The sequence below is a fragment of the Xenopus tropicalis genome, chromosome 3 (assembly GCF_000004195.4).
Source record: "Xenopus tropicalis strain Nigerian chromosome 3, UCB_Xtro_10.0, whole genome shotgun sequence".
NCBI lineage: Eukaryota > Metazoa > Chordata > Amphibia > Anura > Pipidae > Xenopus > Xenopus tropicalis.
Window position 1 is genome coordinate 43,658,638 of NC_030679.2, and position 17,854 is coordinate 43,676,491.

The following is a 17,854-nucleotide window of genomic DNA, read 5'->3' on the forward strand; positions in this document are numbered from 1 at the left end:
TGCCACTGCTACTATAGGCACCATCTCTCTCTACTATACCTGCTATCCCACAGCCCCAGTCCCTTCCCAGAGGCTATTATCCCACTGCTACTATAGGCACCATCTCTCCCTACTATACCTGCTATCCACAGCCACAAGTCCCTTCCCAGAGGTTATTATCCCACTGCTACTATAGGCACCATCTGTCCCTACTATACCTGCTATCCCACAGCCCCAGTCCCTTCGAAGAGGCTATTATCCCACTGCTACTATAGGCACCATCTCTCCCTACTATACCTGCTATCACACTGCCATAAGTCCCTTCCCAGAGGCTATTATCCCACTGCTACTATAGGCACCATCTCTCCCTACTATACCTGCTATCCCACAGCCACAGTCCCTCCCCAGAGGCTATTATCCCCACTGCTACTATAGGCACCATCTCTCCCTACTATACCTGATATCCCACAGCCACAGTCCCTTCCCAGAGGCTATTATCCTCACTACTACAATAATAGTCTCAGCTTCCTGTACCTGCTATCCCACAGTCCCTACCAAAAGGATTTTGGATCATGGCTTCAGATAAGCACATATCTGCTTTTATTTCTGTGTTTGTGTTTAAAATGAAAATTATGCTTGGACCATTAAGTAAAAGACTTCTCAGAAACAGCATGGCATGCATTATTGTATGAATGCCAGTTCCTTGTCGGCTGTTAGATAAGGGGCAAGCTAGATTGCTTTGTAACAGGGAGTGTGTTGTCTGACAATGGAATGCTTTAGAACACTCAGTGCCAGAAGGTTGCACCTTTGGGGCTGACTTCTATCATACTATCTGCTCTTTCTAATTGCCTTTGTGTAAGGGCTTTATCCAGATGGGCGTTTTAAGAAGGGGCATTAACTGCTATTTTACAACGACAGTAAAACTGCATTTTTTGAAATTACTAGAAATGTACATTGCTGTTTATGAATATGAAGATAAGAATAAAATAAATCTTTTTGCGAACTTTTCTGCGACTGAGAGTTCATCTGCTGACCTTCTTGTAAGGCTAGAGAGATTTTTAATGTGTATATATATATATATATATATATATATATATATATATATATATATACATATATATATATATATATATACATACATATCCAGTTTATATAAAGTGGGCTATCAACACACAGCAACAAATCACTCATTCTGTAAACACAGGCCAAACTTTTAGCAATACCAATAATAACCAGTGCTCACAGGCGTTCCCCATTCAGTGGCAGTTTTCTAGCACATCTACACAGGGGACTGAAATAAGCCTGTGGCAGAATATAGTGTAATTTTGACACAAAATTACACGTTGTTTATAGGCAACAACAAACACATTTTTCTGGTGATTTTAGGGGGGAAGTGAGACATTTTGCAGCCAGCATGTCACATTTGTTCCTCTTTCAGTGCACGGATTAGTTATGAGGTAACCATCGCAATCATGTAACATAGACACATTACAACTGTTGCTATGGACGGATAGCACAAAACGAGGCAATTAAAATAAACACATGACAAACTCCCATCCTGGACAGAGACAGTATCCAGCATTTCTCTGTGCAGGGTAAATCAACTCTTCCAAGCTTGCAGGCTTGTTTTTCAGGGATTGACTAAAATCCCCTCAGCTGGGAATAGGGCTGGGAAGAAAACAAACTATATTCACAGTGTTCCACTCTGCTTAAAACGGAAATAGCTTTGTGGGGGAAATGCACAGCCCATTGCCATTAGATTTCAGACAACTGACATTCAGTCAGGAAAAAACAGCCTCAAACAAATAAATGTGCAAACAGAGTTGTACACAGCATTTAGCACTGAGGGGATATTGGGAATTGTAGTACATCTACAGTACTGAAACTTTGGCCTTTGAATTAACCTTTGAATTAACTTTTAGTACAATGTACAATGTTGGTTTTAAAGCTATTTAGCTTTTGGTTCAGCAGCTTTCCAGTTTGGGATGAAAGCAGCTATCTTGTTGCTAGGGTCCAAGTAACCAGGAAGTTCTTTGAATGACACACTGGAAGAAGTATAGTAGAGGGTCTTTGTAAAGAATTAAAAGGGGGAATTTACTAAAACTTTTTGGTGAAAACTCCAAAAACTCCATCAAAAACCCCGAAAACCTCCAAAACCTCGAAGCAAAGAAGATCCTCCAGTTGTCAAAGGCGCATTTGCCATTGACTTCTACCTGATCTCAACAGGTTTTAGCTGGGGAATTCTTGTTGCATAATAAATCGTGAAAAAGGTAGAATAGCAAGGCAGATAATTTAAATAATCTAAACTTAGACTATACTGAAAAGTTGTTAAAAATAGGAGATCCTCTTTGCCTATTATACAAGGTGTTCTGTAAAATTTATATCCCAGGGAGAAGCTGTCGCAGAATAACTGTTCAGAGTTTTGTGATCAGGAGGATGTGCCCTAAAAGTGTCCTTGATTCTTCTTAGTAACTACTAACCCTAGAATATGACCAAATTCTCTATATAGACATTGAGTGCCTATGCCTAGGGTTGCAGTTTCGGGAAAGGGGGGGCTTCAACTCGTATTAACGTAACCCTCTTAGTACAGAATAATTGATGTGTGCACTTTTTAACAACAATGTGCCCAGCATGGTGGTGGTCTCCAAGTAACTACTAAATGATATGTGTTCTGGGCCCGCACACAGCTTAAACGGAACTAGCTTTTGGTGAAAAATAAAAGAACAAAATAGTTCGGAACATAGGGAGAGAAAGGCTGGACGTCTTTAGCAATTTTTAACAAACTTACATATTTTTGTAGCATTATAAAGTGAAATATAAAGGAAAAAGCAGTCCTCTGCTTACAGAACCGTTGTTTTTTTTTTTTCAAAGATCCAGGACATTTTACTGTACAGTGTACTGCATACAGTAACCTGGGTCTTATCAGGCTGAAGGTTAATCTGTAAGGGGCACAGGCAAATTATGCAAGTTATTTGGCCTTAGGCTTTGTCAGCCCTTCTTGTTGTTTTCCCAACCCAAGCTCTGGAGTGCATTTCAGAGGAAAGTATGTGGAACTTCTAAAGGGGGAGAAAGAGTGGTTTCTGGCACCTCACCAATATGTATCTGCACAACAATGTCCTGCTAGAGTCCAAGCATACTTTTTTTCTGGCACATTTTACCTTTATTATTTAGACAACTTCATACTTGGCAAAGGGGGGCTATACGCCATCCACTTTAAATTGTACTTTACATTTTTTATACCCATGGTCAATTGAGAACCAGTTTCCTTCTCACAAACCCAAGATTATAAACAGTTTAGACAGTGGGTTGCGTTTAACACCACTATAGATACAAACAGAAGGAATGTTTGACAGACAGCCTGAAACAGAAGATTGATGGGAGCAGTGACCCAAGTCATCAAAGTTGTCACAGGAGCTCCCTATCTTGGATGTTAAAATTCTCAGCGACACTTGCATGCTCAGTGAGCTTTGAGCAGCTGTTGTGAAGCTGTGCTTTAGATTGTTGTAAATAATAAAGCAGAAAATAAGGTTTGCATTTAAAGAAGCACCTGGGATAGCGGTTTTGGGTTATGGTATTATATTAATATTGGTAGTAATTTATACTAGTACTGCACATATATCTACATAAACCGTTTTGTTTCATGTGTGCCCAGTTTCTGGCCACTTATGTACTTCTAGGAAGCTTAAATATAGCACGGCCCAGCTCCTGGTGACAGCAATATCCTCAGATTTAAACAATTCAAACAAAGTGAGTAGAAAAACGTTCAAACCACGGAACTAAGCTGCAACCTTCAGTGTTTATTTAAACAAGTGGACAGAAGCAGAGAAAAAGTTCAAAGATAATTTAAGGTTACAGACTGTTCCAAATCCTTAGTGACTGTGTGTTCACCCTCAGACTTGTTGTTCCTTCTAAGCTACACGCTCAGTTGCTAAACTATCCCTACACAAGGCTAACCCACTAACTATCCCAAACTGCATCCACCCACTCTTTCATTCCATGCGAATGAATGCGCAGGGAACCCCAATAATTACAGAGAAAAGTCACAGGGATGCCCAGTTTGTGGGCAACCATACTGAGAGCTGCTTTTATATAATAGTTAAAGGGCAGTTCATTATTATAATTATTCTTACATAGTACTGCTTATTGTAAAGCCACAAGATTCATCATCAGGCATCAAATAAAGGTCTCCCTGTGTCAAGGCTATGTGACTTAACCAGTCATTCCTCCTGCTTCTTGGACAACCCTAATACTATGCACTGCTTTTGATGGTCTCACATACTGATGATGATTATGATGTTGATGATGTGCATTATTTGATATTATTGTAAACTAGGAAAGGGTCTTCAGATGTACATCATTAAGCACCACCACTGGTAAAAAGCCAGCTGCTGCTCTGTAGTGATAATGGAATACTAAAGGCTTTTTTCATTTAATTTCAATAGTTTATGAAATATATCATGTATTTTATAATGTATTTTTTAAATAAAAAAATCAAATATCTACATTAATGATTGATATTCTACTTCACGGCTGTCTTTATGGCAGTCTTCTCTTTATATGTTTTATATGTTCCACAGACTTCATTATAACTCCCATTCCTTCTCTCCCATCCTTTTCATTTTTCTTCTCCATAGTTTACATGTACTTCAAAACCTGACTGCTAATATTTTGCCTTTACTAATATTTCTATTCAGGCCTCTCCTATTCATATTTTAGTCTTTTAATAGGGTAATTTAGACCCAAGCAATCAGATAGGTGCTGAAATTCCAAACGGAAGAGTTGCTGCACAAAAAACACAAAAAATGAAGACCGGTTGCAAATTGTCTTAGAATATCACTCTAAATCATGCTAATTTTAAGGTGAATAACCCTTTTAAGCAGTAAAGCTATTAGCTTGCCATGTCAATACTTGAGTAATAAAGCAAACCCAAATATGGGCCATGTTGCACTTTTTGCACTGTGCAAACCATGTTATGTCAAAACAAACTTAGCTTCATCTATATTAATACAAATAAACATCAGTAATTACTTATTAAAAGGTAATTCCAATATATTTAAAATGCAAGGTATAATCTTTTTAATAAATAAGGTACAAAAGCCAGAGGAGTAGTTTCACTTTACAAGTGAATAGTGTTTCTTTTAATGAAATGTTACCAAGTACAGTATTTCTTTAAATGAGAGAATTATATCATATTTGTAAAATTCAAGGTAAAGTATTATTTGGAAGGTCTTTCAGGTTTCCAGACTCTTGCTGTGAGATGGTCAAGGCACATCATAAATTAGTTACTTGTGCTGTTAAACAATGTATTTGTTCATACCAAGAATAATTAAATGTAGGCTCTTGTGTATACTAAAATGCATGGCTTTATTTTAATCAAGGGATAAGATTCCCAAAGTAAAGGCCAATTGGCAGTAGTGATGAAATAATGAGCCAAAACACATATTAAGGAATGTAAATTGTTGCCGACATGAAGCCACACTGAAGCACAAATACACTCGAAAACATTTACTAGTATCTGCTTATTTTATTGCTGTTAGAAAAATAATAGCAATGGGATCTATTATGAATGCAGTGTAGAGTAGGCAGGCAAGACATACTATGGGAAAAATATATCATTACACACTGATCGCTAAATGAGAAATATTTGTGTTATTATTGTTATAATACAAGCAGGTACAAGGTAGTTCTACACTGTGTTACAATGGAACAGGTCAGGAGCAGAGCAAATGGAGAGTAGAGCAAATGATAGAAGGGCATTCCATTACAAATACTAAATGCCAATGGTGGTTTTATGGGGTGGTGAATTGCCAGAAGTCTGTTTGTGAGTTTATTTATGGACCCAATGAAAAGGATTATGTTAAGTAAACTTTATATGCACTGGAGTGTTCTTATAGCAGTGTTCTAGGGTTGGGACCCAAATTTGGGTCCAGGGTCCAGGATTTTTAGTATTTAGATTACCAAGGGACTTGTCTGTCATGGTATTAGAAGAATGAAGTTTATTTGTTTGTGTATTCTGTATGTAATTATAAAAAGTACCCTTTCGTGGGAAAAAACCCGTTGTGAATAAAACACAGGTACTGACCTATTTGAAGTTACACCGGATGCATTGTCTCTTCCTATAAGAAAGATACTGATGCATCTGCCATTTGAGTCAATCCCCACAATATTTATATACATTTATTAGGGATGCACTGAAGCAATCATTTTTGGATTCAAATGGATACTATGTTGTACACCAAATATTTGGTGAAATACCATAATGCATCAACCCTAATTACATATATAAGAAGAATAACTCCAAAATTATACCATTTATAAAAATTTGTCACCTTCAGTCAAGTGACAGTACTAACATTTGGCTAAATCTTGGATATGGGGCATTCCTAATGTATATGGGGAAATACACAGTGTCTGACTGACCCACCAGGATACCAGGAAAACTCAAAGTGGGCCAAGGTGTCAGTGGGCCCTCTTGCTTCTATCTATTTAGTCTATTTCATGGTCATTCCCTATTTCCATATGGCAGGGGTCCCCAACCTTTTTTACCCGTGAGCCACATTCAAATGTAAAAAGACTTGAGGAGCAACACAAGCATAAAACATGTTCCTGGGGTACCAAATAAGGGCTGTGATTGGGTATTTGGTAGACCCTATTTGTACTGGAAGACTACAGGATGTTCTGTTTGGCAGTACAGCTGGTTTTTATGCAACCAAAACTTGCCTACAAGTCAAGAATTAAAAAATATGCACCTACTTTGAGGCCACTGGGAGCAACATCCAAGGGGTTGGAGAGCAACATGTTGCTCACCAACCAATGGCTGGGGATCACTGCTGTATTGGAACAAGGAAGCTTGATAGATGGAATATAGTATATAGTATAGTATAGTATAGTATGTAGAGAAAAGAGACTAGGATAATAAAGAGTTTGAGGGTGGAGAGTCAGAATTAAAGTTTTGAGAATGGGCCTATTGTCCAGGGTTTTCTGGTGGGCCCCTGCCAGCTCAGTCTGGCACTGGATATACATTTTCCATGAATATCACCACAGTCATATTCAGTAGTACATAGTTCAGCTCCCCTAGTTCATAGGAGTGCTGATCTTTAATATATATAAATATATATATAATGCCTATGTACTATGTATGGATTCCCTTTCTTGAAGAATTTTTGGTACTATCAAGGGAGAAACCCCTAAGGGCTTAAAATACAGGAGGTGAATATGTTCTGTCAACAAGATACAGTAATACAGTACTGTAATTACAAGATACAGTAATTTATAATGTTGATCCTTAACGCTAAACTGCAGTCCTAGCTGTTGAAAAAGTAACTGACTGCAAAGACATTATTAACACTATTGTGTAAGGTTCAGGTCATTTTGGTACTTAAAGTACAACAATGGGATTCCCCATGCTATGGCTCTCTGTAACATCTGCTTTCTAAATGTGCTATATACTTATAATAGCTTTAAGAGGGAATCCATTAATCATGGATGTTGCTGTTAAATGTCCAGATTTGGCAAAGGGTAGATCTAATATATTATTCAGTGTAATGATATTCTTTTTTAGTCATACAGCTCAGGGGTTGACTATAAATTTGCTTTAACTTTATTTGGGGCTTTTAGGGATTAGATGAGGTTGGGAATCGGGCTGATGGGATCATGGTTAATAAATTTAGTGAAAAAAGCCTGTTATAAATCCTGGCTGAGTATAAATAATCACATTTGAAGAGTTATAGTATTCTTTGGAGCATTATGTGCTTATGACCATGAGACATCCCCTCAGTGTGAGACTGATCATCATCATCGTACATAGACAGGCCATTCGGGAAGCAAAGTTTTCTTTATGGACTTCAGTCTAGTGGCTTTAAAAAAAAAAAAAAAAAAAAAAATAATAATAATTCCAAAATCAAACACTCATCTGCTGAAGTTATTCCAAGGGAATGGTCCTGCTTATCAGGGCAAACAAAAGAGTGAGAAGGGAGCCAATAGCCATTAAACAGAAAATATCCCCCTATTTTGACACAATCACATTCAGTTGGGCTTATGTAGAAAAGGCACATAATCATTATCTGAACTTCCAAATATTATAAATGATTTTTTTGTCATTAAATGTTATAAATGTCAGTAGGTTTTGACATTTGACATCTGACCTCTCACTAGGTTACCTAGGTTTCATGCCAGATGGCATTATTTAAGTTGAATTATAAAAGGCTATATAATGAAATACAGACTTACAGTAAACTTTGCCTATGTTATGCTATCATACCCATTTCCTTATCAGTTAACCTATCTAAGTGTTACAGTCCCTAAAGGTGAGACGGAAAAGGGTGGTGATTAATGGGAAGGGGATGGGTTTTAGGCAGAATGGAATCCTGGCTTGGTATTAGTTGACATGACTTACATGGACTGGGGCACTTTTTTAGAAATGCCTTTTGTTATATATTAGGATTTATCTGTTACTTAATAAAACCTCAAAAAATACTTCCATACAGTCTATGGGAAGAATAATGTAACGGTAGGAATTGCTAGTGATAAGCGAATCTGTCCCATTTCGCTTTGTCATAAAATTCACGAAACGGCAAGAAAATTCGTGAAATGACGAAAAATTTGCGATTTGTTTTTTAAACAACCACACCCAATTTGATGCACCCACAACTTTTAATGACGGCCGCAGAATTTTTCCGCTGCAAATTTTACGGAAGTTTTGCAAAACAATTCGCCAATGGCGAAATGCGGAAATTCGCTGCGAATCCATGCCTGCCGAAAAAATGTGCTCATCAATAGTGATCGTCACAAAATGCAGCTATTAGCATCTTGCAGTACTAACTACCAGGGGCGCTTCTGCCATGAGGCGAGTTGAGAAACTCGCCTCAGGCGGCAGAAGCGCCCCAGTTACAAGGGGCGGCAAAAAGCCGCTCCTGGTAACTTTAAGAGCCGAATTTCTGGTTTTTAAACCGGAAATTCGGCTCTTCTAGTGCAGAGAGCGCAATTGCGCTCTCTGCGCTAGCGATCAGACCGCCCCCGGACCCGCTCCTGCGCTGGAGAGGTAAGCGCTGGGGAGCGGGAGGGGGGCGGCATCCAGGATGCCCAAACGCCCCTGCTAACTACTATTACAATATGCCTGTGTGGGTTAAATGCTAGTTTTCATATACACCCCAAGTGTTCTCAGGCTGTGATTTTCCTTGGGCAAGGCCATGATGATCTTGTGTAACTTCAACCCAACTGACTGCTAATTATGCAACAGTTTAGTAATGTGCTATAAAAGCTAATTAGTAATTTATGTAGAATTTGCAATTAACGCATGCCTTAAAATAATAGCCTAGAGATAATTTTCCTTTGCAATATTGATTGTCTTTGAAAACACAAAAACAGATGTCTACTTTTAAAAAGTCAATAAACCCTTCAAAAATCAATATTGGAATTTTACAAAATGGGGCAAAACTTTGTCTCTTGTTCCTTGGGAATCAGTTTGGTGCCTATACAGGCAAACAGTTCTAAAATACATTGTAGGGGTCACTGCCTAAAAGCTTGTTCCGTCTCACAGTGTAACATGGTAGCCAAATACTGAAGTCGTCAATGTATTCTTGCTTGATCTTCTTCTTTGATGAGAAGAAACTCAGCTTGGAGCTACCCTGATTGGCTTTGGGCACAGTAATTGAAAGCAGGTGATAAAAAAGAAACCCCAGAACCCCAGTTAATACTGTGTGTATGTGTGACTCTTGTATTTAACATTACTGTTCCATAATGTAAGTGTGGGTATTGCCAGCCGAGAAATAATATTACAAAAATTTTCCCTTGGGAATTTTTTTTCTTAACAATCTGCTGTCCAGGGTGCTGTACCTCGTCACTGGTTCCTTCAGCTTTTCCGCCCCCTTGCTTATAAGCCCCTTTAAGGAGCAGCCACTAATGATGTTTTGACACCTACTGCAGTTATAATTGTGAACTGCCATCGCTAATGACAGAGGTAATGAGTATGGTCCCTGAGAACCCTGCTGTTGCTTCTTTGTCGTTGGACGAGGGTAACACAAAGGATTTTCTCTTTGTTGCTATGATTCCCATCCTAGTGATCTTTTGCATTTGAGGTTGAGATTTGCCCTTTCCACCAAAATCTGCTTGGTGTGCGTACTCACAGGCTGAAAATGCGCCTCTGAGTTCACTTGGAAGAAGAAGCAGATGGGAGCACATTGGTTTTCCTATGCCTGTGCAGAAGCAGCCCTGTGTGTCACTAGCCCAAGGCTAGAAAACAGTTTGTTCTTTGTTAGTCCTGCCTGAGGCAGAGCACTTTTCACTTCTAATCTCATGGCTGAAACAGACAAAGACCAGCCAAGGCCAAAGCGTAGGAAATGAAAATGCACCTTTAAGACTAAAGGTCCCCATACACGGGCCGACTATAGCTGCTGATATCGGTCCCTTGGACCGTTTCGGCAGCTAATCGGCCCGTGTATGGGGAGAGCAGAGCAGCCTGGCCGACCGATATCTGGCCTGAAATTGGCTAAGGCTAAATAAGGCTAAGGGCTGTGACAGACGGAGAGATTAGTCGCCCGCGACAAATCTCCCTTGTCGCAGGCTACTAATCTCCCTGAAATGCCATCCCACCGGCTAGAATGTAAATCGCCGGTGGGATGGCATACGAGGCGCCGCAATTTCCCAAAATTGCGGAAGTTTCCTCTCAAGGCAACTTCGGAAAATCACCCGCGACAAGGGAGATTAATCGGGAGACTAATCTCCCTGTCTGTCACAGCCCTAAGACTACGGTCAGACCAGGCTGTCTCTTGGCCTGTGGATAAATGCAGGCCAAGAAACAGCCTGACTGCTCACCATACTCCATTTTATAATCATCTCTTGAAGTCCGACTTAAGCCATTTTAAACAATAATATGCTGCAAAATACCCTTTTTCCAATTACAATGACCACATTGCCAAAAGAGGACCCCCACCTCTTGCCCCTATCTAGTGTACCAAATGCAGAGCTGTGCTGTGGGGTTGGTGGCTGCCATGTTTGGCTGTGTCACATGCTATATGAAGCTCCATGGCTGTGATTGTCAGAGAATATGCACTGATATTTAAATTAACTTTTAGTGAAATGTAGTAATTGCTATTCTGAGACAGTTGAAGCGTTTAGCTTTTTGTTCAGCAGCTCTTCAGGTTGGAATTTTTGGTTGCTAGGGCCCAATTTAACCTAGCAACCAGGCAGTGGTTTGAAAGACAGACAAGAATATGTATAAAGATTAGTAATAAGTAACAATAACAATAAAATTGTAGCCTCACAGAGCAATAGGTTTTTAGCTGCTGGAATCAGAGCAGGAAGGCAAATAATTCAAAATCTATAAAAATGAAGATCAATTGAAAAGTTGCTAAAAATAGACCATTCTATAACATACTAAAAATTGACCCAATTGTGGCCCCAAGGCCCCATGATTGGATCACTTTATGGACATACAGGGCCCAGGGCCACCTGGCATTCAGCGCATTCAACTGCAACGTGTTGTAAATGTAGTTTAACAGAAGTAAACATGATGCTTCAGTTGCGAGTGGCTGTACTCAAATTGCCACAAAGGAATTGCTTGGTCACAGCACAAGAACAATCACAACGCGCCCATCTGCAACTCTCTGCAACTGTTGCAGTCGCTCCCCGCCTTGAATACCAGCACCATGCCAGGGTGAATGATTAAATCATTTTTTTTTACTTTTAAATGTAGCTATTCAGTGACAAAAGAACGCTTGCACACAGGAAGCAACTTGCGTGTTGCAATGTAACATTGTATTCCTTATCAATGAGAGAAATCCCAAGGATCTTTTCCCTATGAAATGTAACCAAGTCTAACACGTAGCTCGGCGCTGGGCTCCTGTGCAGGGTACGTATCGCCCCCTGGTGTCCGCAGACGCGCAGTGCAGGTGCAGAGCGGAGTGGGTGAGGCAAGCAGCGGCTGGAGATTGCTGAGGGAGGAGCTCGGATCGGCTCTCGCTCTTCTGTTTTCAGAGTCCCAGCTGGCACTGCAAAAAGGGATTTACTATTGTCTAAGGCAGCTAAGAAAAAAAAAAAAATAAATTCCCTGTACCTGATCTGCTGTAAATCAGACAGAGGAAGCAGATCCAGAGGACGCAAGCAGGCTGAGGAGGCAGAGGGACATTGGCAAGAAAGAACATGTCTTACCAGGGAAAGAAGAACATTCCTAGGATAACAGTAAGTCCCCATCCTTTCTATGTAGGGACCCATCCAGCCAGCTATTTACCATCACTGCCCCGCTGCACCGGTTTAAAGAATGACGGTGCATGAACAGAATGCATGGGAGTCGCAATGGGAAATAAGGGCTTTGTGTAGTGCGATTTTTTTTACAGCCAAAGGCATACGCACGATTTTTTTGCTTTTTTGCCAGTCTGGCATTAAATCTGTCTGGCAGCTTAACAAGGGCAAGATCGTTCCCTCATACCGGCCCGTTTAGCCCAGATTTATAGGGATTAGCCTAAAAAGGTGAAATAGCTCTTTATTGCTTTTAATCCGTGAATCGCCATTCAGTAGCTCTCCACCTGATCGCCGACTGCCGGGGATGCTGGGAATTGTGGTCCTGCAGCCGGAGAATCACACACTGGGGTTCCAGGGCGCTGAGCAGGTGCAATGCTCTGTATAAGGCTTGGGCATTGGTGGGGTTGTTACTGCCTAGTGCCCTGTCCTGTGGGTAGTGCCGGGCACCTAAATGGAGGCTATTGAGAGTATAGGCAGTCAGTGTTAAAACTAGGCTTGCCCTGGCTCTAGTAAAACATGACAGATCTACAGCTGGTAAGGGGGCTGGTCCTCCATGCACCACCCAAAGAAACACAGGGCTGCATTACATTTCTATGGATAAGGGTGTTTTACTCTCCTCTGCTGCTGCTACCCTGGCCATTTGCAGTGATTTAGCACAGGGGCAATGCAATACTCTGCAGGAAGGGTCGTAGAACCTTTAAGCCCTGTGCCAGGCCTGCCCTTTATTGTCAGATGCAAGATGTGCAGCTGGGCTTTGTCTCTGCTGAATTTAATTAGACCTTTTGTAGGGTGGGGGGATGCACAGGCAGTGGAACAGGAGGCTACTCCATCTCTGCACATCAGACAAAGGGAGCATGGACTGACAGGGGGTTTGGGGGGGGGGAGTAGTTCCCTGATTTACTGCCTTATCCACAATGGGATTATATTTTTTCCTTTATTGGAGTCTCCATTTAGCAGATTATCATTGCCTTTTTTATTAGTTTTCTTTTTCCTGTCAAGGTAGATGGGGGGGAAACTGATTAATCTAATATACAGATTCCCAAATAGTATCTTGTGAATCCCAAATAAATACATAGTGGGAATAATGCAGGCATAGCAGTACATGCATCTTTATTGATCCAGTTCATGCAGAGATATGGAGATTGTGCTCATTAAAACTCCAGACATGCACTGGATCCCTCTCTGCAGTACAGTTGCACCCCAAAACCCAGAAATACAGCCTCTCCCTACCTATGCTGTGGCTTGGTATTATCTACTGATGCATGTTGTGCTGATACTGGCTTCCATTGGTGTAAAGGATATTTGTGCCGCTCGTGGGAAAGCTAAGCAGGTGCAGCAGCAGCCATGTAACACTGCAGTAGTCACCATTGCCTTTTGCATTTATAAATTAGAGAGGGCAAGGTATGTGCAAGGCACAATAATCAGATTTTCTCAAAAGCATCCATAGTAGGCTGCCAAATACACCCTCCTGTTCCTAGAAAGGCAGGTGGTGCTGGCACCATAACATAATAAATCCTGGGCATTTTAGAAAAAAATAAATTAAATATGGCAGCAAGGCATTATATGGGGCTATAGGCACACAGTTCTGTCCCATGTCCACCTCACTACCAAATAATCACATTGGCATCAGATGTGGCACGCTCTGGTTAGCAATATGGAAATGAGGCTGCCAAGGTGCTGGGAGTTGCCACAGGCCGCTTCCTATTCTACATATGGATCACGCTCCTATAATAAGCATTATCAGTAGCCTTGTTTGCCATTTTTTGTGCTATAATTCAAATATTACATAGGGGGCAACTAGATGGGGAGTCACATCTTTAGTTTTTTAATGATATATATATAAAATGTTTATAAAAAGTACAATAGTAAATACAGTACAGTAGTATATACAGCATGAAAGCCTTTCTTACGTTACAGTTTCTTTGTATAAATAAAATCATTTTTTTTATACGTTTTGAGTAGTACCATCCCAGTTCCTTTGTGCTATGTCCCATGGGGAGAGAGGAATCCATTTACTGCTAATTGGAAGGCATTATAGTTGCTGAGAAATCATGTTTTTAAAGGTGCATCTTGCTTGCCACACCCTACCGGGCACATTCAGCTCTTGGTGGTTGGAAGCTGTAATACACCTTTTTCCTTTTAATCTGGCTCCATGAAATACTCAGATATGTAGAGGTAAAATGATAATATTGATGCCCATGTAATTATGCATGCATATTATATATATTATTATAGTTCTGTTCACAAGATGCCTGTTGAGAGCATCAGTGAGAGCTAAATACAGAGAAGTTACCATGGCAACTCATCTGGTGAGGAGCAAGGGAGGCTCCTCCTTTGGTGCAGCTGGTGCAAAATGTCTAGGGGGCTGCGTGCTGAAAAGCTGAGTGGCTGCATTGCAAATTCCCCACAGTTTCTAGCTGGATAATAATAAAAGACTGAAATTAATTAAGTGAATTTTAGGTTTTGCATTTAGCATTCTGCTGAATGGTTTTGGGTTAAGGGCTTGTTAAGGTTGTAAGGAATAAGAAACCAGCAGCAAATGTGTAAATACAGAAAGTTATGGTTATATGCATTTTGCTGTTCCCTGGGATAACCAAGTGAGACAATCTTCTGCTCATGTCCTGCAGTTTTCTGTATATAGAATGTAGGTTTCAGATGTGGGACCACCGCAAATCTCCCTTAACCATTTTCTTATCCTAATTGTAAACTGCATTCCTAGAGCTTTCTATTAGTCTACAATTCTTCTTTTGGCTCATACCTCCTGATTGCCCTTATTCAGGATGGACTATGCCATTTGCAGACCAGAAAAGTGGGCATGGATTAAGGCAAATGATTATGGGTGTAATGAGGTGTGGCCAGTGTGTACATGGTCTAAATAGTCCCACTTCTAGGAGTATTGGAAGGTACTGGATCTGCAGGTAATATGGTGATATTCTGATCCAGCAGAAATAGGGCCTAATATAGCACTAATCTCAATATTCTGAGAGATCTTTGGAGGCATGATGGAATAACAACATAACAGTGGAAAGGATTGTGCTTTTTAACTTGGATTTGGTGTATGTGTTTCTAATTTTTAAATATACCTGTTTGGATCTTGCTAAAAGGGAGCTGGAATTCCAACTAGTTTCTCAACTAAATATTGATTGTATGGCAGAAAAGCCAACCATGCTGTTTGTAAGTAGTAAATTGCAAATTGCTGGGTCATGCTGGAATCAGCCAATCAGAGCAGGTGAATTAAGCAGCCTCAGCTAGGATAAATGCTAGGATAAATGTTTGGCTAAAGAAGCTGAGTAATAAACCATTTAATATGGATTAATATCCATTAAACATCTGCTAAATTTGTTTAATAAATTTGGATAGTAATCATAGTACATACTTTGTCGCCCTTTAAAGGGCATGTCAACCCCAAAAATAATTTTTTGCAACATAAAAGAAAACCTAATTCTAAGCAACTTTCCAATATGAAATAATTAAAAATTTGTAGTGCTTTAAAAGTTATTTGTAAATTTAATTGCTATTGAAAGCAGTATTTGGTGAACTCCTGGTTCTCTATGTGTGTTTTAACAGAGGCAATTCTCAGTATTGTCTATGGCAGGGTATTTTCTAGGGTGGTCTTCACCATTAAAGGGCGGTACATTAGTCATTAGTTCCCAAAGAGCATTCCATAATGGCTTAAAGGGAGGAACTACATCCTGTGATGCACATTCATGTGCTGGTAACTAGAAGGACCCTAATATTAGTGCTGGGCGGTATACCGGTAAAAACCGATCACCGGTTTTTTTTTTGAAACCGATATGAATTTTCTACATACCGGTGTGCTGAATACTTCCGGGTGCGCACGTGACGTCAGCGCGCACACTCTACAAAAGCGCCATCGCTAGGACGCATTCAGAGTCGGATACCAATGTGAGCTGTCGGGGGGTGCCTGGCCAGTAATTATATTTTATGTGAAGGGGATGGGGTTGTGTTTGGGGGGGGTGGGGTGGGGGGTTATATTTATGTGAAGGGGATGGGGGGGTGTTTGGGGGGGTGGGGAGGGGGGTTATATTTATGTGAAGGGGATGGGGGGGTGTTTGGGGTGGGGGTGGGTGGGTTATACTTATGTGAAGGGGATGGGGTTGTGTTTGGGGGGGGTGGGGTGGGGGGTTATATTTATGTGAAGGGGATGGGGGGGTGGGGGGGGTGTGCGGATGGGGGGTGTTTGGGGTGGGGGGGTGCGTGCGGATGGGGGGGTGTTTGGGGTGGGGGGGTTGCGTGCGGATGGGGGGGTGGGGGGGTTGCGTGCGGATGGGGGGGTGCGTGCGGATGGGGGGGTGGGGGGCTGCGTGCGGATGGGGGGGTGCGTGCGGATGGGGGGGTGGGGGGGCTGCGTGCGGATGGGGGGTGTTTGGGGTGGCGGGGGGGGTGCGGGTGGCGGGTGTTTGGGGTGGTCACCTAATCATGCATGGGGAAAAAAAAATACCGTCAAATACCGTGATACCGATATAATTTTGAAAAATACCGTGATATAAATTTTTGGTCATACCGCCCAGCACTACCTAATATTTTACACTATACATCCAAATATCCATCCCATGACCAATTTGGATCTATGTATTCTATGATAAATGTTAAATTGACTAAAGGGGGTAGGGTTCATTAAAGGGGAACCAGAAGCTAAAAAAGTCATTAAAAAAATGCTGCATGGTATAAAGTTAACTCTCTATACAAGCCCTGATGTTCACTAGCAGGTTCATTCACTTTTACAGAAATGATTTATGCATTAAAAATGCATTAAAATGTCTCAACAGCAGCTCCCCATCTTGAATCTTGTTAGGCTACTGTAAGACTGCACATGTGAATTGTGTGTCAGACAGGCCGCCCAGGGCCGCTGTTGTTAAATCAAGCTTGGGGATCTTGAGAAATTATTAAATCATTAGCAGAAAGAGAAGTCATATCTGTCACAGAAGCCAGTGCTACAGTTGCAGAATGCAATGGTTTATATGCTGCCATATAATAATATAATTACTACTGTTACTATGGCTTTGTGCCATACATTGTTTTATTGTGTGTACAGTATATTGTGAATCAATGTCTAAGCTCAGGTAACTGACGGCCGCCTAGAGCTTGTGCGTGAATCAGCAGAAAAGAAGATATGGAGCTGCTGGGAGTAGGAGGGAAGGAAAATGTCCTTACCTTTAACAAATTCTAAAACATACAATGCAGGTCCACACTGGCATGCAAAATAGGCCCTGGCATTTCAAGTACACAGAGGCACAAATAGCCTTCAACAGGCCAAATCAATAAAAAAACTATGACATCTTATAGCAGCCTTTCTGGCATTTGCCAGAATCCACAGATTACTATTCCAGGGCTGATACAATGAATTATTACAGAAAAGAATGAGGCTAAGTAGCTGAGGCATAACTACAGGGGAAGCAGACCCTGCAGTTGCAGTGGGGCCAGGAAGGCCCTAGTTAATGAGCACTTTCAAAATGTCTTTGTGAGATTGGTCAATTTAGCAATGTTTTGGGGCCCCAAATTGAATTTGTTGTGGTGCTTGATAACATCTTGTTACGCCACTGCTGAGTAGTGTAGAATCCTAGATAACAAACACACTATGGTGTGTACTGTGGTACATATAATGGTACAGGTATGG

The 17,854-nt window shown here is 40.9% G+C and overlaps 1 protein-coding gene across 2 annotated transcripts in view; it reads left to right on the forward strand.

The window, feature by feature from the left end:
- dpysl3 (dihydropyrimidinase like 3) overlaps nt 1-17,854 on the forward strand; it is an 83,322-nt gene that overhangs the window by 27,827 nt on the left and 37,641 nt on the right. Inside the window, exon 1 of one of the 2 annotated variants that reach the window (NM_001005637.1) lies at nt 12,060-12,156. The exons of the other annotated variant lie outside the window; for it this stretch is intronic. Within the exon in view, the coding sequence (NP_001005637.1) occupies nt 12,118-12,156 (39 nt within the window). The 5' untranslated portion in view covers nt 12,060-12,117. Of the gene's footprint in view, nt 1-12,059; nt 12,157-17,854 lie in introns of those variants that run through there. 2 annotated transcript variants of the gene reach the window in all.